A 24,624-nucleotide genomic window follows, 5' to 3' on the forward strand; every position below is an offset into this window, starting at 1 on the left:
TTAATGTATTAAAACATGTACAAAATGCATTAAGGATCGGAATATTTTCCTGCAGGTACTTAGAATCTAATAATAATGAATGTGATGATTAACTACATGGGCAGAAGTACAGAGCATTACCAAGAAAAAAAAAAAAAAGCATAAAATCTGGCCTTTGAATGGACGTGCACCATTGTTTTTAATACTAAAAACCCACTTGAATATACTCAGTTGTGTGTGAAGAGAAAACAAAAGACGCAAGCGTGTGCTTGAATTAATATTATATTTCCAAATGAAACATTTAAATATTGCCAAGCCGTGAGGGCGTCTGGAATGGAGTGGGAGGGCACTGGACTGAGCTGAGCAGAGCATGGCGTGTCCCTCAGCGCTGCTTCAGCAGCCACAGAGGTTTGTGCAGGTCTAGAGAGCTGAAGTATGACCACCACCAGGGCTTCTCCCTGCCTGGGGAGGACCCTCCTCGAGAAGCCTCGGGCTGCCCGTGCTGGGCGTGAGGGGTCAAACATTTCAGAGTGTCATGAGGGTCGTAGCATCCTCCATGGAACGGCGGCAGCAGCTTGTTGGGCCAAGACTCCGCGGGCCGCAACACGAAATCCACCCGCCCCGCCTGCTTCATCCTGGTGGGGATGGTCACCCTCTTCATCACCCGGCTGTAGCCCGGCGCCTGGCACTGATGATGAACGTCCCTGGAGGCAGGAGTCGCCAGTAGTCTCCATCGGCGGCTTGGGAAAGGGACAGCACAACCAAAACCCGCTCAGTTTTTAGCCTCGCAGCCGCTGTGGTCGCGCACATGGCTGTGGGCACACAGATGGCAACAAGCAGCTAAGGGGAGAGCTGGGGAAGCAGCTCAGATTTTGAAAATTGTTTGAAGGCACAGTCTAGGTGACAAACAGAGACTTCACCTGTGAAAACCTGGAGAGCTAATGGAGTAAAATTCCCATACCAAATGTCAGTAAAGCCTGTTCCTGCATCACAAGAAAGAGATGTTTTGCTTCATGCTCCTTTTCCCAAGGGTACGAGGAATAAATCCCAAAGAAATTAATTTAAACTATGTGAAACTTTAGAAAGTGAAATCAGAATCCAGGCTGGAATATATACACATATATATATATATATATATTTCGAATGTCTAAGGAGTTAAGAATCCCTCTTTTTATAAATTACATTCAATTACTTTGCAGACATTCTCGCATGTAAGACTATGGAGTTGGAGCTGCAGCTGGTATAAATTGCCATTAGTGTAAAATGGGTGTAAATTTCCTCCAGCTGAAGGTTTAGACCTGAAGGCAAAAGCAGGGAGCTTTAAAACTGAAAAATATTCCTCATTTTATATTTCCTTATTTTGAATGGCAAGTCTCTTAGCTGAGTTAGTGTTGCATTAATACTATTTTCTCATGGAATATCTTAGTTCTTTTAACTCTAAATTAAAAAACTTTTTAACCATATGATATTTTTAACCCCACCTAATTCAGAACAATACTCTCTTTCCTACCATGTAAACATATTTTTACTAATTCCTTTACTCCTTTAAAAGTCCCCACTGCCAATGGGAAGCCATTGTCTGGGAAGGAGTTTGAAAGAGATCCTAATTCCTAATCCTAATTCATGGCAGAATCACGCCTCAAGAATCTCCCTCATCTCCCATTATTGTAGTGCTAGTTTTTGAAAGCTGGAAAATATCCACTACATTATAAGCCCTTCTAGCTTTCCAAATTGATTCAATGACTATCATTAGAGCAAAATGTAGCCATTCATATCTTCTGTTTTGCACTTCTATGACTTAACCTGTTCTTACTGAAATCAATAATAAAAAGAGAACATTGATTCAGTGACAGCTAAGAGCTCAGAATTTATGACTGTGAAAAGTAACAGCCATATATGCCCCAATATGTGTCTACCAGTTTGTGACAGGTTATGAAGTGGACATAATTCAATGTTCTAATAATAACAGTCCAAAAATTGCACGTATTTATGTGTTTCCACACGAACAGGAAGGTTGTGGACTTTCAATTTCTTGCAATTATTCTAGTTATGAAAACCAGGGATCCTACTGTACTACCTACAACATCTTCACAGTATCTCAACTAACTTATTCCATCAAGGCTCCACATCTCCACATGTTGAGTTACAGGCTCTGAACAGAGTTGCTGCCATATTCCTCCAAACATGGGCTTAGTGGACAGCAGACTGTTCCAGACAAATTTTTCCATCAAGAACTCCATCATCCCAGAGACAGGACAGATTTAGCAGGCAGTTTGACATGTCTTCTCTCTTGTTATTCTAGAAGATTACCCCTACCTGAGCCTTCAGTTTTCCATTACGGTGCCATTTCTACCAAACACAACAATACTTTTGCAGGTTAAGCTATCAGTACTTTCACTCTGCCTCAGGAAAAAGCTTAAACTAAAAATATTACCTGTGGTGACATCATGCTGAATGCCCCTGACTGAAATACGAGCATTTTTTATTGGGTTGCCAAACTTATCGGACACAATTCCTTTTATCCCCCGATGCACCTGGCAAAGCAAAGTTAGATGGGAGTCACTTACTACAATGCCACCTCCTCATCACAAGCTTTTTGTAGAGAGGAAACAATTGTCAAAAAGTCCAACCCATTTAAAGTCTCTCAGGAGATAATGCCTCTTCAGATAAAATTCCCTATTAGGGAGGTCCGAGGGGACTGAGGGAAAGGGATAATGGAAACAGAGCTTTTTTGGGATAGGTATGTGGCTCTGCATGGAGAGATCCTACTCTTCACAAATCACTGGCACCTCATGGGCTGACCACAGTATTTTAAGGACTGTTTCTGAATGTATGCCCTAGACACAGAACCACAAAGAAATGAAAAGTTAAGGCTTTCAGAACCAATCTGCTGCTCTGAACACAACGGGGAAGGCGTCACTTCAGGTACTTGTGTCTCATCATCACTCTGCTGCCTACACTTCGCTGCCTGTCAGAATGTCATGACAGCAGTGTGTATGACAGCCATTTCCCCTTCTCTACAAGCACAGAACTGAGCTGCTTGAGCTGTTGAGAAATGTCCTTGGTGACAAACTTAAGAGCAATATGAATTCTGTCATACAAGGAGGTGCTCAAACAGCTATATTGGATGTTCAATAAAATAAAACAAACCAGAAAAAGAGTTCCAAGTATTTAAACATTAAGCCTCTTAACGTTCTCTTTTTACAGTGCTCCAAATTTAAAATATTTTATATGGGGAAGTCTATATGATCTTTTTAAGTGAAAAATATTTCCATTTCTATTTTTCTCTGAACAGCTATGGCCAACTTGAGTTGTTCTTCACTCCCCACCTCTTTTCTCTTCCTCTCACTTTCCCTTCCCCAGTACCCTTGTCCACCAACAAGAGACATAGAAAAAACCACCAAACATCAAAACAGTGAGAAAAACATATTTGCTTTTCTGTTTGAAAATAAAGATGTCTAAAAATAACCATTTAAAGTATCCAAAGTTACAGTAATTGATAGTATAAAGCTTGGAAAAAAAAGTCTAGTCTAGTGAGAGCAATTTTTAATTTAAGGTGAGACTGTGTTGTCACTCCTCATGTTAAGCAGCTGTTCCATACTGAGTGAAGCCCTTCACTGGAAAATTTAGGAACAACTCAGTATAAGGATTTGAAAATACCCCTTATAATGAAGCACTGCATTTGCTTTGCAGCATGAACTTTGGATTTATCATATGGATAGAGAGTAAATATGGTCAGAAGAGTCATCTCATACTCAAATCTAATTTACAGCCATAGACATACTTAACGTAGTATGAGCTCAGCCAGCTTCAAAAATAATTTTGTAATTATAACATGACAGGATGAAAAATGGCAAAACTGAAATTTCTTTAACAATCTTGCTTTGGTTTGCTTAGTACATGCACTATTTTTCATTTTATACCTCAAATCGGTGTCCCAGAGTTTGGCAGGGTGTTTTGATATTCCTTCTGATGGGGAGAAGAGCATCAGCATTAGGAAAATGAATTCTACGTGGTGTTAAGCCAAGAAGATTTGTATACACACAAAACAGCCTGTATATACAGAATAAGAAAAGTTTGAATTGGTTATGGCAGACTTAATCCTTATCGAGGGTAATTCAGTCATCCTTATCTGCAAAGTTGTTTTTCTCTACTGTCCTGCATTACTCAGAAAGCTTTTCAGGCACAGACTTCTACAGTATCTCACACTATAAAATCTTTACATCTTGAAGACCTTCAACTGTAATATATATGGATTTAACCCAGCTCCATTTGGATTCACTAAAACTCATTTTCATCAGACAGCTGTAAAACGAATGAGTTTTGGTGGTCTGTACTGTAGGACCTTATTGACTGATAATACTTACCCACAAGTAGCAAGAGGTTGCTTAGAAAGGCCATTAAAAACACTCCTAACAATTTAAATTACTGCATACTCTATCAAAATAAGGCATGACAGAAAAGCTAATCTACTAATGGCTGAGAGAAAGATGAGCAACTTCTGTTTCTGTGCTCACTTACTTATTGGTCAGTGAGGTATTTGTTTTTGCTGAGTTTAAACTTATTATTAGAATGACATTTAAGTGGTATGTTTTAATGCTCAAAGATACACAGTTCTCCCTTTAGAAGATAAGGCTTCAGATATTTAATAACTGCTTTCATAAAGAAATCAAGATGGAAAGTGGACAAATTATATTTCTAGCATGATTTTAGCTGAATCTAATTTCTTGCTGTGTGACTGTAGGGTTTGGGACACAAAATGGAATATGCCAAGGAAAAATTTCAGGAAGCTCTTTGGAGAGCAGATCTTGTTGCTTTAGTCTTTCAAGAGGAAGGTTGATTCATACTTTTCTGAATATTAAAATTTTCTCTAGTGTTAAATTTTGGACAGTGATGAATAATTCATCAATTGAAGTATTCACAGTTAATTCCCTTTTCTCACTATTTTCAAGACCTTTGCAGTCTTCAATCTCAGTCCTTCTGCAGCATAGACAAAATGTCACCTGTGTGTCCTGCGCTAGAGAAACAGGCACTGGGGCCCCTGGAGGAGAGTGGTGACTGATTCAGCATCATCCTGAGAGCTAACCAGGAAACAGCAAAGAACTTAATTTTTAACAAAGAATTAAAAGAAAACAGAAAGCAAAAAGGCCTGTAAAAGCGAGCAGTACCATTTCCATGTAACTCAGAAGGGCACCTTTGTTTTCATGCAGATTGTAAACAGTTCTCCTCCAAAGGAAACTTTTCACATCCTACCTCCACGGTAACTTCAAAGCAATTTGTGTGAAGGTAGTTAAATTGCCATGCCTATAGGTTTAAAAAGAAAGAGGAGAGCTCATGAACAAACCATGTAGCTTTTAACTGGAGCTGTGCTGCTGCAGTCAGCTGAATGCCATCCCCATGGGTATGGTTTTTATACTGTAAAAGTGACTTGCTAATATATAAAAAGTGTTCAAAAATTCAGAATTCTACAGCTTGTTTCAGCTATAAAATTAACTAATTGCAATGTCCACTTCTTTTAAACAAAAAAACCCCCATAATTCTACATTATTATTCACCTGGGCAAGAAGTAGCGATAGAGCAATAAAGTTGGTTAATCACAGTAATTGTACAATCAGTTGTATCAGAGGTGATGGCCAAGGGTCACCAGCAACAGAAATGACCTTTTGCCATTATTATGTTCAAAAAGGTTTCTGTACAAAGAAAATTGTATATCATTTTGGGAAGAATGTAAGTCAAAAGAGATCTAAACCTAATTCTCATGTGTGTCCCAAGCATTGTCCCAAATGTCTAGTTTCAACTTAATTATCTGGGGATCAGCTGAGTCCTATTGGAAAACACAACTGAAGCATTGCTGAAAAATTTATGAGCACTGATATTTTTTCCATGTCAATATTGAAGAAATTCTAAAGAAACAGAATAATATTATTGAGGAAAATCAAAAGACAAGGGAAACACAAATGAATTGGATGTGTTGTCTCTGTTGTAGTTTTCCTCCAAAGGAAGAATTTATATTTAAACAGATGAGAAAGCAGCGCATGCATAGTCCACCAAGATGGATCAGACTCATGCTGCTACGGAATGAGAGCATGGCATTAAGCATTTATTTGTACACTCAGATTTGAAAATAAAAATATTGATATATATAAACTAATTTGACCCTTGCATAACTTGTTAATTTCCTCAAGTCCCTTTGGGCGTCGAAATGCAACCCCATGTTATGTGCATAAAAACATTACAGAGTAGATTTTACTACTTAAATCCCTACAAATTATGTTTTGCCATGCGTAGGACCTTAACCAAACTGAAATGAATAAAATCATTTTGATTCAAACCCTGGTGATCTGAAAAAGGCCACATAGAGGTTTTACCTCACTTGATATGATGGTAAAGTGGTTTTACTCCAGTGAAGCTGTACCACTCTGCACCATTTTATAATACCTCCCCGTTTTACAAAATTCCCACCACAGCGAGTTCAGACCGGTCTGAGATGACGGGGTGTGCGTCTGCATAGGCTTAGCCAGCATTTTGACACACCTGTAAACAGACAGGATTGAATATGTTTGCTTTTTACAACTCAAAACTTTGCTATTGCTGTTATTAACTAGTGCTATAGTGAGTCCACACAGCGAGCCACACTGCGTCCTCGAGACTAAAGGAGGTGATGAACTCCTCTGCAAGGAAGTGTGTTTGCGACTAAGAAATTTTTGATTTGGTCTTCTTCTCTAGGGTTCTTCTCTGCAATCCCAATGTATTTATGCAGGGGCAAACCTATTAATACCAGTGGAATTTTTGATACTTGGCTTCAATCAACCCACCTGGGGCAGGAGTAGAGGACATTTTTGGTGTAATTCAAGTCCCCAAGTTTTAAAGTTTTAAAACTTGAAATTTAGGCCTCCTTTAGGTTTTGTTTTAGCTTTTGATATCTTTACCCCTTAAAAAAAAAAAAAAAACCTGTATTACCTTCAGCCCAACTAAATCTCCACGCTGAGTGCTGCTGTTAAAATAGTCAGTGTCTATTTGCTTTGCACTTATCACTCACACAGGAAAACCTGCCAGCTGGATCTCAGAGACAGTTGCTTCTGTGTGGGGCAGAAACCATCCCTAAAAAGTGAAGGATAGGATGTGGTGATGTAGCATGTCACCACTGATTTCTAAAGAGAGTTGACACTGATAAAGAGCAGGGCAGTCACCACGTAGGAAGGAATAGTGGCAGATCATGTAGTGAAGACAGAAGAAAGAGCAGTTATCTGAAGAAACCATTTATTTGAATCATGTTCCTGCCCTTCTTCTCCAATTCTTATTCCAACTTTGTACAAAAATCCTTCCTCCTCTTTTTGTTTATTGAAATCTCATCTTCTAAGGCTAGATTCTCAGATTTCAACATCGAAATTACAGTAGTTATCAAATGTTACTTGATCCTACTATTCATCAGCATGAGTTTCACTCCATATTGCTTAAGACAATGTGTGCAATAAGTTTGGTGGCTAAAATCCTAGTTTTAGAAGTGAATCCTAAAGCTTTATCCTAGTGCCTGGCATCAAGGATAAAGATCAAAATTGACAAGCACACAACCTTTGATTGGTTTGTAATAATCACATGGCTGAGCCAATTATAGGATCAGGTAGGTGACCAAGGAAAGCGTGGAAAAAAATTTTTAATGTAAGTGTAAAGACACTTTACTGAAATACTACTGATTACCAAAAACTGAAGTCCAGACTTAATATAAATTCTGTGTCTAAATATTGCTCCACACCAGGAAAATAAGGTGTCTTTCATAGTTTTGCTGAAAGAAATAGAGTCAATTACATACGTTTGTGAAGAACTTTTAGATTAACTTTCAACTATGTTAAGACTGCCAATAGTTCAGCTCTCAGGCTCAGGGGGATTTAGGTCCCAGTTCTGAACCCTCCATTGAAGGTATTTGATACAAAGCTTAGAAGGTGAGTTAGGAGTGATCCTCCTATGTGAGTTACGGAGTATGATCCTCACCTTTACAAAGACATCTGCAGATGTCCTATTTCATGACCAAGCCTCCTCTTGTTTCACCAAGAGGCATAAGGCTTTTCCTGGCTCAGTTCAGTGAAAGAAGACAAGTGGTAGCAAGAAGAGAAAGTGAGAGTTCCAAAAACAAGTGAAATCTATTTAAAAAAAAATTACTCTTAAAAAAAATAAAATAGATAAAATAGTCCCTGATAACAATCCATTTGTTATCATTTAGAAGCTAATGTATGACCAGCATGGACTCAAGGAAACTTAGATTTTTAGGGGTAATTAGAGGAACAAAAAGGGAAAAAAAACAGAGGAATCTTGTGACTTAGGTAGTGTGAGGTCTCACTCAGTAAAGTGAGGTCAGTTCTATTACCCTAGCCAGCACTTTACCCCCACTGACTGTCACAGGTTGGTTTTTTCAGAGGTCGGGAAGGAGGGAGTTCAACTCACCAAGGGTAGTGAACTTGTGGATGTTTCTGCTCTGGTGAGCAGAGCATCAATTTCAGGTTCTTGTGTAACACAAAGCTTTAAAACATCCATCCCCCACAAACTCCAAAATATGGGAAAGTTTTTAATTAGGTGGCAGCACCAGAGCAAGAACTGTGAGTGTAAGGACATGGTCCAGCTTTGAGACTCCTTTGCTCTCAGCTGGTACAGGTCCAGGTTGTGGTGCAGGCCAAAACGAGGCTTGAAATCTGCCATAGTTCTTGGAGCAGAGGAAAGAGAGGATCCTTGTGCTTCACACATGCACCATTATGGACAAGGGAGATGGAAGCACGGATTTTCAAATTGTAAAACATAGATTGAATATATTCTCAATTTGATTTTTTTTTAATATAGGCTATCAATCTACTCTGCAGCATTTCATCCTTTCTGCAAGTTTTCCCTTGCACAGCAGATGTCGCAGGTCAGCACTAAGAACAATGGTTATGGCCAATGTAGGCAGATAACCAATCTGCTGGTTTTGTGGATGCAGGTTCTCTGAGAGCAGCAGCTGTAGATCACATTACTTAAATGCAGGTCACTTCACAGGTACACGTTTTATATCTTTCTGTGCAAAATTTTAAAGTGATACTGACAGTGTTGTTAAGGTTTCCGTCTGGAGTCATTTGAAAAATCGTTTTTTCATTGAGGACATCCCCAGCCTCCTCTGTATGTTCTAAACTTTCAGATTTGTTGCCAAATTCCAAGACTTTGCAGTCACTGACTATGCAGCAGTCCCTGATAGGGTTACCTCTCTTACCGCAAGCCAAGAGTGCCATTAGGGTTTGTCCAGCTGTGCACTACCCGGGATGGAGCCCCTTTGTCTGTGTGGCTGCATCCCTTCACTCCAAATACACACACTGTCCCTGAGTGGAAATGATGGAGTACTGCTGTACCTTCCATTCAAGGGGTGACTGCTTGAAAAAGTGAATATGGCAATATTCCTTCATCACCTATGCATAGGATAGCCCTAGCCCACGCAGTGGGATGTAATATTAAAAGCACACTTTATAATTTCCACCATCCTCAGCAAGATGTTCTGCAGCTTGCATTAGCACCCACCTGATATTTCTTACACAGGATTTTTACTGTGCAGTGCCTGGTTAATTTTACTGCTAAATCGTTTAATACACACATAGTTAGCAGGCACTGTACAACTCAGAAGAAATGGATTGATACAGAAAAAGTTTAACAGTCGTACATCTTTAAATATTTAGTATGTGTTAGTGAGAACTGTCATTTCAGAAGAAGTCAGCCAGGGATACGCTCAAAGATAAAGGATGCTTCGAGTCAAAGATCAACTTCTGACTATTTTCAACTGCTCTTTGTTTATATAAAGAACCACTTTTCTTAAGAGGCCACAGACATTTTTTAGCACATGCTAGAAGGCTGAAAAGCTAGCTGTTCTCCTGGTGGGCATGTCAGCAATGAATACTAGATTGAGGAAACCAAAGGGAAATAGGAAAGATGGCAAAAAATTTCACAGAAGATTTACAGTGAGTCCCAAATGAGGAACTTTCCAGGGACACGAGGGGAAAACCAATCCAATTCATCTGACCTGGAATAAATGTTACAAGGCTGCCACCATATGGCAAAGAGTCTTTCCCCCCCATACTCCCTTATGGACTCCACGGGAAAATAACACTGTTAGTCAGACTTGTTCCTTTTCTGCTAGAAACTACTGGTAAAAATATCACCGCCTACTCTCTTTAAAAATTAAAACTTGGATTTTCCTAATCTGTGCATTATGAAATCATATTTGGTCTCAAAAAAGATAAGGTAAATCTTTCCAGACCAAGCTGATCATGTGTAAACAATCCTACATTTTAAAGTACATTAAGTAAGTGTATAAATCAGAGTCACGTAATATTCTGAGTTCGGAGGAATCCACAAGGTTGATCAAGTCCAACTCTTAAGAGAAAGGTCTCTGTGGGGATTGAACACTTGACCGTGGCGTTATTTGCATCAGCTCTACCCAAATGAGGTGATACCATGTTTTATATATGTATACAGACCTGCATTATGTATACAAATATGTTATTTATTACATATTTAAGTCATGCATACATACATATACAAATTATCTAAAGTAATGAAAGTTTGCTATTTAAAAGTAAATGTTTCCATAGTTCTATAGATGGAACCAACATCCTAACCCAAAAAAACAATATTACCTTTTCATCAGGTGTAGGGGAGAACATTTTTTCTTCCATAGGATGCCTTGAATAGTCATAAGGATAGGTCACAACCAGCTCACCCCCATGGAGGCTGGCAGAGAGCACAAATGGGATAGATCTCAACCACTTCATGACTGCTTTTGTCTCAGGGGCCACCTGAAATCCAGGAGAAAAAAAAAGAAGCTGTGACTAGCCATGCGACTCCAAAGAGATTTGATCCTGGCGGGATGAAGCCCAGTGGAGAAGAGACTATTTCAAAAGGAGAATGTTGAAGCTCTTCGGCTTTTCCAGCTCAAAAGTTACTGGGGGCAGAAAATCAGTTCTCTCCAGGGATGGATGATACTGTGGAAAAACTGGAACAAAAAAAAAAAAAATAGAAAATGTGGACAGAAGAAGAAACTTTTCATTACAGTGACATTTTCAGATTATGATGGAAGTACTTCAGGCTGGAAAACTTGTGGCATTTATCACTACTTACCTAACTCATTATATAATTTCATTTACTGAATCAACAGGATTGACTTTGAATGGATAAACTGGAATAGAGGGATAATTTGCAACTCTCATCACTTGCTGAAATGTCTTTGCTATCCTTAGGTCCAGGTTACTCTGTAAATAAATGAAAACTAAGCAGTATAAAGCACAGCAATGCCTGCAGTTTACATGCAGTGAACTATGGCAGATAAGTCACCAAATTTAGGGGGTTTTGACAGTCCCTCCTCAGTGACAGCAGCCAAGGGAGAGGGCAGCAGACTCCAAGAGATGTTCAGGCGCCCGAATGAAGGAGGCTCCTTCACCCCATTTCTGAGGAGCACCCTGTGGGACCTGCCTGCGGTGTTAGTTCATTTTACGGATAACAGTGGCATCTGCTGGCCGGTCCCTGCAAGCCCAGACTCACGCCAGTGCCCCTGGAGAGTTCAGGTTCTTTTCCTTGCTGGCGGGGGATGTTCCTTGGGGAAAGCTGAGGAGGACAGAGGCTGCTCATCTGGACCCTGCACAACTGCAGATATGCAGGTTTTATAAAAATGAGAAATATCTGTTACGATGAACTTAATCCAGCATCTGTTATGGCTGCTTTAGGGATTTGCCTTATCACCCTTTGCTTTGACCTCCTTTAGCCTGTCAGAAAACCAGGCAGCAGGGCTCCAGAGTGCTAGTGAATAACAGTGTGCAGGGAAAAACATCCAGAACAAACAAGAAAAAAACTACCAACCCAACCGAATAAAGCCCCTAAAGATCTATAGATTTGTGATTCAACAAGAGTAATTCCTGTTTCTTTGGATCACTCCCTAAGCTGCTATTGTTAAAAAAACCTTCGGGGATCCACAAATCCAGGTGCGGAGCAGAGAAAAACGCTTGTGAAGGTGCACCATGCATATATTATAGCTCCATCAATGAGGCAGAAAGCCAAGGAAAAAGTCAGTCTAATATAGTTTTACTGGAATGATTTAAGGAGATGTTGTCCTGTCTAGTCCTGACCTAAGCAGAAGACTGCCTCCCCTACAGATGCCATCGTTTTTAAATGAGTCCTTCTAGTTTTTGGGTTTCTTTAAAAAGCCCTTCTGTAGCTACTGATCTGAACCTAGTGCCTTCAGCCCATCAATGTAAAAGGCTGTACCTTGTGCTAGGAGAGAAATGAGACCCTGAGTCTCCCACTGCTGCGAGGTGCATCATTAAATCAGTGGTTGTGATTAGTGTATAATACAAGCCAGTTTGTGCCTCTGATCCCCAGGAGAAACAGGTCAGGTTAATTTTGTCTATCAGCCCAGTGGCAGTCTCCTGAATCTGTGTCACAACCATTTCAACTTTGGAATTTTAAAGAGAAAACTCAAAAAATGGGATGCAAATAAAGTCTAATCAAAGTAAGGAACACACAGAATGCACTTTGCACACCAGAAACGTAATCAAGGGGTTTTTTTTACATAATAAGGAAGATTAACAGAGTTTCCAGGAAGGACGTGACATGAAAAAAAAATTTAAAAGCAGATAAAAGGCATTCCAAAAGGAAAAGACTTTTTGCAGTCTCGCACACCCAGTCACACAATGCAGAAGTGAGAGAAGAAAGCAGCCCCCAGGCTTCCTAACAAGAAACATAGCAGTGTCCAAAGAATGCTATCTGCACCAAAGTATTTGCTTCTCTGGCCTTTATACAGTGTCCTGGGATGATCTGATCATGATCTTTGTCCCAGTAGTGCTGGGACTGAACCAGCCACTTCCACCTGCACCCTGCAAGTTCATCCTTTGAGCCCATTCATCTGAAGAGAAGAAGATCCTGGATGGCTTGTAAGGGGCTGCAAGGTCACTGCCTGCCCCATGGATTGGGCAGTTGGGAGTTTCTAGGGTGATTGAGCACCTGGAACAAGCTCACCCCTTCCAAGTCCACAGCACCAGCACTTCTGAGGAGGTTCCTGCCCCAAAATCCCATCAGCTCCCTGCCCTGCTGCAGCTGCCCCAAGCTCCTGCTGCCCACCCAGAGAGGCCATGCCTCGACATCAGCCCTGCTTTCAAACAGCAGCCATGGGCCTTGATAAGATTTTAAAGTTGCTTTCTGCAACTCAGTGGGCAAGAGAATGCACAGCTTTATTTGAGAGCTCCCAATTTCTGTCCTTCGTCCTGATCAGCCAACTGGCTAAGCAGATACCTGCATAAGCCCCAAGTCAGTGCTGTCTCACAGAGCCAGTGTCTTACTGATAGTGAATGTTGTGAAAAACCAGGAGCCTCAATGTCGTATTTTTATCCTAATAACATTTCAGTGACATCAGTGATTAAAGCTTTGAAATGAGCATATTCTGGTTCAGCTCCACTGGATGACAACAGATGTTATCTATATCACTCTGGCCTTTGACTTTTCCTTTAATGTGGGTTTCGTGGAGCTTAATTTTTTTTTTTTCACCAGGGCTTTTGACTTTAGGTTATATGAGATCAATTTTTAAAGTACCCAATCTCACAAGAACAATTCAGAGCACAACTAGAAAAGAGAGAAATTATTTCTGCATGAGTACAGTGAAGGCCACTACCCTTTTTAAACCTGAATCTCATTTCTGTCGATTTATGCTGCAATTAGTCACTGTCTCCATGGCTTCAAAGATTTCTTTTTTTCACTTTTAAAAGCAGCCAGACTAATTTTCTTAAAGAGTATGCCAGCATCCACTGGCGTAGACTGCTGACTTCTGTTTGAACCAAGACAATTGAACTGGACTATATTTCAGATGAAGCCTGAAGTCTGTCTGTCTGAGCCCTCAGACCACTTTTTACAATAATTCATGAAAGTGGAGAACAAAACATGCTCTATGGAGACAGGCTTTCAGAGGAGTAGGAGCTCTGGCTGAGAGCTCACTTTCTACTTCCTCATCTTTATACAATGCCCTAAAACACTCAGATAATTACTTTAATAAGGCAGGTAACAAGCACTGTTAAGCAAATTAAAGGGGGAGACGTGGTGTTGAAACATTCAACCTAATGCTCCTGCGTGCACAACGCACCACTGTAAGATCCACTGGGTTCATCTACCTGACAAAACTGAGGGTCATTAAGGGACCGCTGATTGGCAGTCCTGTGGTACCACCAGCAGAGGAGACACAAGGCTGTGAGACCACATTGCCAGGTTTGTGAACCATAGGAAACTACAGTCAGCAAGGAGATTTTGTGTGCCACTAAGGCCACTAGTTCCCTCATTTGCTCTGCAAAACATATGGATTTGGGATTTTTTGAGTTTTCTTTATGTGAGGACTAGCTTTGGGGCTAGGAGAACACCTAGAAGTTCCCTAAGCTTGGTGCTCTGAGAAGTCTATCGGATGGCCACTTTATTCTTCCTTAAAACTAGAAAAATTGTATAGGAGAAGTGATGTATTTGTAACCCCAGTTCTGTCACCCACTGAGTTAGAGCTCAGGCAGGGTGGTGGCTGTATGCCAAGGTTCCCTGGTCCCTTGTCTGTGGCAGACAACCCAGCTGGGGCAGAGCTGTGGTGGTAGCTGTGAGAGCAGTGTTAGGCTGCCTCCACCCATCCCTCCATAAACGCTGTGATGTTACACAGGGTTTAAGAAATGTAAATACATGGCTGTAAAAATAATTTCTGCAAGTGGCTGCCTGCCACTGACTATCTCTCTCACGGGCAGCAGAAAAACCAGGGCAGAAGTAGGACTTGGAGAGAGAGGAGGTTAGAGCCAGGAAATCCCAGAGTTACAGGGACTCTGGCTGAGAGACAAGCTCACAGTTTGCACCAGGCACTGGCAGAAAGATGGGGGTCAAAGAAATGTTTGTCCTTCCTCAGTGTTGCCTGGGTCCTCAGCCCTGCACCTCTGGACACAGAGGGAGAGTGAGCACATGGCTGGCGGGAGATCTCCATCTTTTCCTTCTCATGTTGGAGCAGGGGAAGGAGTCTGAGGATCCCTCCCCCTCAGTGAAAGGAGCCACCATAGACAATGTGTATTAACTGACCACAGCTCCTTCTCAGTCCCTCTGCACCACAGGAGAGAAAACAGGCATAGAATTCAGGTGCAGAATTAAGCATGAGAAGAAGGCAGAGGTGGAGGAAAGATTTCTCATTACTCTACTCTGATTCAATTCATACTAAATAAAATAGATATAAATAATTTTTCTTAAGTCAAGTCTGTTTTGCTTCTGATGTTAATTAGTGACCAATCTCTCCCTGTCTTTATCTTGACCCACGAGCTTTTAGTTATATTTCTGTCCCCCGTGCAGCTGAGCAGGGGAGTAGATAGAATAGATAGAACGGCTTTGGTGGGCACCTGGCATCCAACTAGGGAAACTCACCACGGGGGTGAATCAAAATCTCTCTGACTTTTCTCCTAAAATCTATTTTTTTTCCGTCCCAGCTATTTTCATTTGGTCTCAGGCTCTGCTCCACAGCTCTCAACCCTTCTTTACCATCTGAGGCTCTGAACTCCACTTGCATTTACCAGCTTGCTTCTATCTGTTATTATTCAATCAAAAGTTGAAATCTTCTAAGCTTGTGACCTTACAACCATGCAGAAATTCAGTGCCACGAGTTGGATCTGTGATTACATGCAAAAATAGATTGAACTACATGAGCTGAGTTACGGTCGAAAATGAGTGTGTGATAGACTAATAGCTGTGCATTACTCAGCCTCTTACAGCCTTGCATCTTCCTATGCACAGTATCCTGAGGAGGTGAGGTGCTTTTATCTAGATTTACTGCTGTGAAACTGGGTACCAGAACCCTGGGGCAACATCAGGGATGTCTTTGGGATTTTGACCTGGCGTTATGTAAGAGCAGCTGTAGCAGAGTATGAATTATGAAGTATCATAATTCATATCATATCATATCTCTCAAATCTTCTGCTAACACCAGATGCTGAAACAATCCTGTCCCCCGTCAGATAAATACTGAATCCAAATATAATTAGTTTAAAAGTAGAAGAAAAGCAGAATTCCCAGTATCTGAACTACTGATTTAGCTTCCTGTGATTGCTCTTTCAAGGGCAGCTAAAGCCCATTTAGAGTTGGGCTGGGGGCTTTTGGGCTGCCAGCAACACAGGTAGGGCTGAGCTTTGCATTCCTGACATAACATTACACAGAACTTAGAGACGATGAGTGTGAGGCCCTGTAGTGTTGCCTCCATCCTGCTCCCACCCTGCAGCAGCAACTTTCCCTTCCAGCACCTCTGAAGGTGGGCAGGCTGTTTCCACTGCTCTGTATGGTTACTATAGTTTATAAACATCATTGCTTAATGGAAGATGACACCACACAGCTTCACATGCAGCCTGTGTACATTTTCCATGGCAGAAACTTCTATTGCATCAAACCTGTGCAGGGCCTGGTGCAATGACAACCAAATCCATAAAGGTTTTAACAGGCACCACAGTTTAAGACACTAATGATGAGTCACTACGCACTTGTGACCCTCTTGTAAGAGTTATATTCTTAATCTAAACCAGTAAAGCTCAAATTATCCCAAAATTTTCCAAATTATTTGCGGTACCTTCCTCTTTGGCCAGACCTACACCATTTTCATGTCAATTCTGAGCCTGTCCAGTTCAGTCCTACTTATAAAATCTGATTACAAGAAAATATCTTCAGAACAAGCAATCTCAGTCTCTTAATTCCTGAGCTGCTCTGTAATATATATGATTTATAAAATGTGTAATTCATACCTTACCCCACCAGTAGGACTGTGGATGGGAATGTGGTCCAGACGGGCCCCAGGAATGCCAGCTCTTCTGTAAGCCTCCGATGTCAAATCTGGGAAATTTCTGTTCAGGTCCAAGTTCTGAGCTGTCTGTCGTCCAATGACCCATCCATTGTAACCAGCCCCCTATTTTGCAGCACAGAAACCAACTTCAGAATAGCTCCCTGTCTCAAAATAGCACTTTGTGGAAATTCTTTAATCAAAAGGAAGTTTTAAAAGAAGTAAACTGAAATGTCTGTACTGTTAAAAACCCACGCTTATTAATTAATCACATTTTGTCCCCATGAATATTAATGCACTAACTAGCATTCAGGAAGTGTTTCACTCACCAGTGATGTGACTCATGAGAGGAACACAGGGGCCTCTTGCTCAGTGCAGCATGCAGAGTGGGTTAGAGGAGAAAAAGAAAATACAGCCGATGCCCCAAGACGGGATGAGGCAGAGTCCATAACCCCAGACTCATACAATGGACAGAGCTCACCACATGAGCAACAACAGAGAAGGAAAAGTCTAGTTTCATGCTACTGGTGATTGAGAAAACAGAGAGGGGGAAATAAGAATGTCAGGTAACAAATAATACAATCTTAGTTTTCACTGGTCTTCATCAGGCATGAGTTGATCTCTTAAAATTGCCATCCATTACAAAACTTTGACAGTACAGAAAATATTCACATTTCATTAAGCCTACAGTTTTAAAAGAGGGGGAACATCAGCATGGTGTTAAATTTTCCTTATAAAACAATGTAAGTCATTATAGTGAGTCAGTAGGCATTTTGTTCTAGAGCTGACGGCAGAGAGGGCTAAGTGTACAAAAAAGTAACAGTCATTCCCACATCATCAAAGGCAGGCAGCAAAAATGACAAATATGGCACTGATTTCCTCTCAGTTCTGTTCACATCATCTTTGGAAAGCAATGCACCACCAAACTAATCTGCGATCCTGGCAGTCGGTCATCAATGTTCCCTCCTTTACATGGCACACCCTTTCAGGTTAGTTCTTTCCCATGGAGAATCGTAGAAACATGAAGGCCTGAACATCTCCTTATAATAAAACTCTTACCTCTTCTGCAGCCAGTTCATACCCATCAGGATTGAGTGAGGGCAGAAGATGAATTCTGGTGTTGTTGATCAAGGTCTGTATGCGAGGGTTCCCAAGAAGATATTCTGAACACAGATACTGTGCAAGGTATATCAGCAGCTCCTTCCCCACAACTTCATTTCCATGCATGTTGCCAATGTACTTAAATTCTGGCTTGACTGTGGAATGTGAAATAATGAGATGCTTTCATTTGATTGTACCTGATCTGAATCAGACTAACCCAAGTTGCTAACTGATGAGTCAAAGATTTTTTTTAGTCTAATTTCATGCACAGATTCCTGCAAATAGCACAGCAGTTCTAGGTGAACTTCCCTCCATTAAACACCAGTTCAGCAACAGTTTAAATTGTGTGAAAAAATGTTAAGTCCAAGCTATCAGGATTCCAAACCATAAGAGGTGATCATTGCTGTGAGCTTTTTGTAGAGTCATCATTAATTGTAAGGAAAGGATGCTGAAATCAAAACCATCAAGCCATGGCTGGGAAGGGACAAAATACAGCCCTGGCACTCTGACCTACCTTAGGGGGCTTCAATGCCTTATTTTGTCACAGATCCTAGAAATGACCTGCAGATGTGCAATAAATTACCCTTTTATTTGGGAAAGAAGTTGTGTTATGGATAAAAAGGAGCTTTCAGGCTAACTAGCCCTGGAACAAGCCTATTAGAAACACAGAACTTCGCAATTCCCTGCAGTTATTATCTCAATTTCTATCCTTCCTTAGAGACTAATGGAAAGTAGAAAATAGGTGCACTTTGAAGACACCCTTTCCTGTCTACCCCTTCGTGTTTCCCTTTGATCCTGGGCCAGCCTTGAGCACTAGACACTGGAGGGGGCCTGGTACAGAGCTAATATGCCACTTGCTCAGGCTGGTAAAATCTCCAGCTCTGGAGCTATTTCTACCTCTTTTTATGCTGTCCTGAGCAGCATGAAGCAACAGATTTAGAGAAAAAAATGCTAGAAAACGTGTTAAACTATCATCCTTTAACATTTCATTTTATCAAATGAAAATCACAGTTTTCATTTAAAAGCCTGATTCATAGGCTTTGTGTTTTCCTGGCAAATGGAGTACAAGCTTAAAAAGACACCTGCAACTTATTTTCTTTGAAAAAGGGGCAAAGGATGATAGGCCAGGAAAATGTAACGTAGATCTTTGCTCTGTTAATGACATCTACTGGGACCTGATTAAGTTTAAGGGCACCTCAAAATACCTCTCAACCACACAAGGCAGCACAGCTGAGAGTAACAAAGCTACCAGTCTTTGCTGTCCTCCCTGAGTCCCATGCAGCACAGCACACAGAGGACACAGCAGCCTGACCTGAGATCATAATCTCAATAAAATACTAGGTTAGACGTAGTTCAGTTCTGCCACACTGCTGAGGCTGTGCTGATGCTGGAGCTCTTCTGACGAGAAGCAATCTGAGGCTCTCAGCAAAGGCCATAGAAATCCACCATATCTAGGCAAGTATAATTTTTGACCTGGGAGCTGATAACTGGAAAACAATACCTAATACTGCCCTAGAAAGTTATCTGCTTAGTGAAGAATTTAAAACACTTAAAAATCTGACCCTTGCTGTCTTAGTGATGGAAGTACAAAATAGAGATTTCTACTGTTCCTCTTCACAGAAAATTTGTGAGGACTCATATTCTAATGTATATATTAGCACCTATATAAAATATAATAACATCTATTCAGGGGCTATTTATGATAACATAAAGTCCTGGTATCATCCACCTGTTACTTTGACAGATGTAGCACTGACATGAATCTGTGTTCAGGACTATTTTCTGTGCTGAATTATTGTTTTTTAGTGTCAATGTCCTTTTCTATCTGAGACCCTCTCAGAAGACCTGTGTATTTTAGGATGTGAAGGACAGTGAGGAAGCAACAGGCATAGAGAGGGCAAGTCAGTAAGAGGAAAGTATCCCAAGCTTGTACATTGGGCACAAATAAATAACAGTGATATCACTGCAATCACACAGTGATACAAGGAACAGCATTACCAAGCATGGTCATGCACAGAGCTCATAACAGTAAGAACTTGCTGCTGGGTTGTAATTGCTATAAGGAATCATCAACTATCGCTGTAACTCAGGAGATCAGGGAGGAGAAATGTTCTGGCATCAATGTTTTTTGCAGTTTAAGTGATACCCCAGTAAAAGGGCCTGTTTTCACTCGGATAATCTGATCTCCCCTAAAGCAACCTGATCAGCACTGCTATAACTCACGCAGTTCGTGGTGTCCAGGCTTAGTTGAAAACTCAATCACAAAAAGATCCTTCCCTTCAAAGCTGCGACCTATGCTGTAAGTTGTGGCAATGTGGGAGCACTTAGAAGCAGTCTTCTTCAGTGTGCTCACCATTTGGGAATATGAATGGTGTTTGAACTGAATAAAAGTTGCTGGCAAGTCTGAAGGCAACTCTTCCTCAGCATCTGCTTCTCCTGCAATGAAAAAGCATAACACAGTGTTTAAAACCATAGAAGACTGTATGAAAACCTGCACTTCTTTCCAAATTATCTTTAGAAGTAGAATTGTAGAAAATAAAGCTACAATCAAAACCTTAAATATCCTATACTTTATTGTGGCATGTTTTGTTTGTCAAATCCTACCAATGCATTTGCACACTAATGAATATTTGTGTAATCTCCAGTTAAATATGACCTTTGGCATGCTAGCTCATTCCAGTAACAAATTGTACAGATTTTTTCCTCTAAATTTGGTGAATATATATATATATATATATATATTTTTTTTTTTTTTTTTAATGAGATTCATCTGTCTTCAGCTATCTGGATTTTCTTCATCCAAACAAAAATCTGTGACAATCATTAATGACACGATTTTAATGAGTTGTTAAGCTTGACAGGCAGTCACAGATTTATAAGTGCACTAAAGTTTCATTTTTTAAATAAAATATTTCAAATACATAGACAGCTATCATACAGCAAAGGGCTTATCTAAATACATACAAGTCTTGATCTGAGCTGCCTGTCTTGATGCTCTTTTTAAATGAAGGAGAGAAACAGATACTTCTTGTGTTTAATTAAGTCTTTACAATAGGTTGAACAAAATTAATGACACATTACAGGTCTCTACAAAGACAGCAGGCTGAGATGACAAGAGAAGAGGTTTTGTGCCATAGGTAAGTCAAGCTGAGTGAGAGGAGACCCTCCCCATGCAGACAAGGAGTGCCAACAGAGCTTACTCACTCACCTCTTAGCTTTGCCAGCGGGTCAAAGCACCCCTCTTCCACCCCAGCGAAGAACCGGTCACAGTCCAAGAAGTAGGGCCAGGCCATGTCTATCGCATCAAAGGCAGGGAGGCAATTTTTTTTGAGGTTTTCACAGACGTGCCTGCACGGCTTTATGACTTTGTCCTTTTGACACTGTGGGGCCAGCACTGAGCAGCCCAGCAGCCTCAGGTCGGGGTTGCATTCCCCCTGGAGCAAGTTGTGCAGCACACTGATGAGCAGGTACTCGGAGCTGTACTCAATCACCTCTCGAGACTTCTGATCCAGAAAGTTAGGGTACACCATTTGAGTATAGGCAACATCAGTACAAGAACTCAGGGCAATATCCACGCATTTGGCTATGAAAGGGAGATGAGCATAGGAAAAATAACCACAGACATTCTGAATAGACAAAGAGAACATAACAAGTACTGTGTCCAACAAACTCATTTCTTTAGTTCTCAGGCAGGCTGGAAACAGTTTGCAAACTGAATTGCATGTTTAAAACTACTTATAGAAAGATGATGAGAAGTATGCTTGGTTCTGGAGATAAAATTTGGGCAAAGGAATTTGAGCAGAGAATTCCTGAGAGCAAAGTGGGAATTTGCTGGTGAGAAAAACTAAGGTTCCTGAATAAAAGTGTATCTGTGATATCACTGTCTCCCCATTCTTGAATTGTCATATGGATTCTCTGGATAGGTATGAGAGCCTATAGGTTTTTTTCTTCAATGGGGAATGTACCACTAAATTATGTCTTTTCTCTGCTTGGCCCCACAAAATTTGTGGAGTTAATAACTTTGAAACTACAGACTCTCCATGAAGTTTGACTGATATTGCTCAAAGAGATGAAAAGTCATTCTGACTTAACTCACAGGCTTAACTCACAGGCAAGCATACCCATAATATGATTACATGAATGTTCCCATAAACCCAATACATTTTAAGAAACCAGGTTAGGAGGTCTTAGGAAAGATGAGTGTTGGTAACACCTTCAACCCACTTTGAAGTGAAAAAGAGTAATAGAAAGACATCTCTTCATAAATTACTGGCTGTTATAGTAATAGGTCGTCATTTGAGTGTCCCCTTGGTAATGATTCTGGCTGGTCACAAATACTGTTGTCACAGCAGCAAAATACTACACGGTGTGAAAGAGAAATGTGCTTCTCTTTTAAGAAAATGCACTGTAGCACCAACATGAGTATACTTTTCAGGAAATTATGAAGAAATACTTATGACTTTGAGGTTCTCCAAGAACAGCAAGGAAAGACACTCCGTACCTTTCTGTACAGTTTGGCATTGGCCTGTAAATAAATAGAAAAATAAAAATCATTACAGGGAGAGTATACATGGTTCCTCCTTTGTGTTAGGATTTATCTGATCTAGTATCTGCTGCAGCTCTGTGTCCTGAGGTCCAGCCATACCAGGAACAAGCACACATTCCCAGCAGGCACATATGACAGAATCACAGAACAGGCTGAGTTGAGAAACCCCATTGCACCTCATCCAGACACAGTTAGGTGCCAAGGAAATTTCCCTAATCTAAACCTAGGTCTTTTTTAATCTGGTTAGTCTAAAAGTCCATATGAGTCCTTCTGTACATATCAAGGTGTTTTATTGATCTCCCCTGAAAGATCTTGTCCCACATAATGCTGTGGATACCTTTCCTGAAAAGCAATTCAGCCTTTGCTAGATATGAGGGGACTTTATTTCTTCCTCATCCTACTTCATTGTATCTCTTGCAGTTGTGCTTTATGACACTATAAATAATATCTTAAAACTAATTATTTTCCTCCCCAACTACTCTCACAGGAAAGCTTTTCCAAAAGATCACTCTTCTAATGGCTAGAAATTACCTTTTAATTTCCTGTTTAAAAGTATTTTGTGGCAAGTTTATGTACACTGTTGTTGTGCCAACATTGTCTTTTAGCTTAAGTAGCTCTCTGCATTCCTTGGTGCATTCCTTGGTGCATTCCTTGGTGCATTCCTTCACACTGTGTTTGCAAAGAGCAAACAGATCTCCTCTGCTTTCTCTTTACTAGGTCAAATAAATGATGCTCTCTTGATTTTGAAGGAACATGGTTCGATGACCCAGGAAATGCTTCTTTTGCTCCTGTGATTCTATATTGTCCTTCTTCAATATTGGAAACTATAGAAATATATTTCTGCTGAGGTATTTGGAGTTGTTTTCACCAGTGCCTCATAGGAGCTAAATCACTCTGTGTAAGCCTGAACACCACCAGATTCACCTTTCTTGTGATATAGTGGGGATCTGTTTTGCTGCTATTTCTTCTTGCTCTCATTGGGCCACAGGCATCCAGCTTCTTGCTTTAGTAAATTGAGCATTTGTTCTCCCAAGACCAAATTCATTATGTTGTCTGTTTTCCTTGCTAAAGAGAGTTTAAACTTCTACTCCTGGCATATCTATTTAAATGTAATCATCTGCATATGTGTTGCTAATGAGCTGATCATTCTTTAGCCAAAATAAAGTCACTGTAAATGAGAACCAAGTTAACCCTGGGATTCCATCTTGAAGGGGGACATTTAATTGGAAATTAGTCTAGTTCTATATTATGGATTGTAATTGAGCCACATTACCTCATAAAATGAATAAGGCATCAGAACTGCCAGAAACAGCTCAACACTAACAAGTTCTGTTAAGCAGCAAGCTAGAAAAAATGATATCCATACAAACTCCTTTCCTGGCTCAGTACACGATGATAATGCATTAAATAATAAATACCTGGTTTATCAGCAGTGCCTTCCATTGTAGGATTTCAGTGTTTCCCCTACCTAGGCACAATCCCCTCTGAGAGTTAGTTATTAAGGTCAAGGCTTTTCTAAAAAAGCTTCATCTCAGCCAGATACTGCATGCAGCGCTACATCTGGGGATAATCAAGGAATAACATTTTGTACAATGCTGTCTTGGAGCAAGAAAGAAATGATCTCTTGTTAGTAAGAGCTCCAGCAATTAATCCTGCTGATAAAATTGGATGTCACTACCACCTGAATCTGGATAATCTCAATTACTAACATCATCACACCTACATTTCAGAGACCTTGGACATCAGTCTGGAGATAGTCAAATGTTCTTTACAGAGGGGAAAATGTAGTGTGGAGAGGACTGGCTTGAGTTTAGCCACATCCCAATGAGGAGAAAGATGCTATCTCTGTTTATCCCCAGGATCATTAGCAACGAATTCCCTTTGTTACCTTGAGGGGTGGACGAGAAATATTTGGCATCTTTTTTCCCTCTCCTGAGCAGAAAATCAATATATTGTAGCTATTATTTTAGACTAGAGGGTTGTATGTGCTGGGCACAGTTCTTCGTGGGGCATTTGGGGAAAGTGAACGGTCTTTCTACAGCTGCTCACATTTTTTCAAAAGTAAGAGGCATTTTCCCCTCTGCTGCCTCCAGTACCAAGCTACAAAATGTCCTTTTAGTTTCTCTCTGACATGCAACGATCAAATAATGAAACTGAGGCACATGCAGTCTCCCCAATC

The 24,624-nt window shown here is 40.6% G+C and overlaps 1 protein-coding gene across 1 annotated transcript in view; it reads right to left on the reverse strand.

Annotated features, from left to right (window-relative positions):
• Nucleotides 1–361: 361 nt before the first annotated feature.
• CPZ (carboxypeptidase Z) overlaps nt 362–24,624 on the reverse strand; it is a 33,763-nt gene continuing 9,500 nt past the window's right edge. The window contains 15 exon segments of the mRNA XM_066316804.1: nt 362–666; nt 669–719; nt 2,414–2,513; nt 5,148–5,190; nt 5,192–5,283; nt 6,379–6,408; nt 6,410–6,450; nt 6,453–6,513; nt 10,626–10,784; nt 16,764–16,789; nt 16,792–16,924; nt 17,858–18,054; nt 20,123–20,335; nt 21,108–21,482; nt 22,401–22,424. Coding sequence (XP_066172901.1) covers nt 362–666; nt 669–719; nt 2,414–2,513; nt 5,148–5,190; nt 5,192–5,283; nt 6,379–6,408; nt 6,410–6,450; nt 6,453–6,513; nt 10,626–10,784; nt 16,764–16,789; nt 16,792–16,924; nt 17,858–18,054; nt 20,123–20,335; nt 21,108–21,482; nt 22,401–22,424 — 1,850 coding nt within the window.

Source organism: Sylvia atricapilla, chromosome 4, assembly GCF_009819655.1.
Source record: "Sylvia atricapilla isolate bSylAtr1 chromosome 4, bSylAtr1.pri, whole genome shotgun sequence".
Lineage (NCBI taxonomy): Eukaryota > Metazoa > Chordata > Aves > Passeriformes > Sylviidae > Sylvia > Sylvia atricapilla.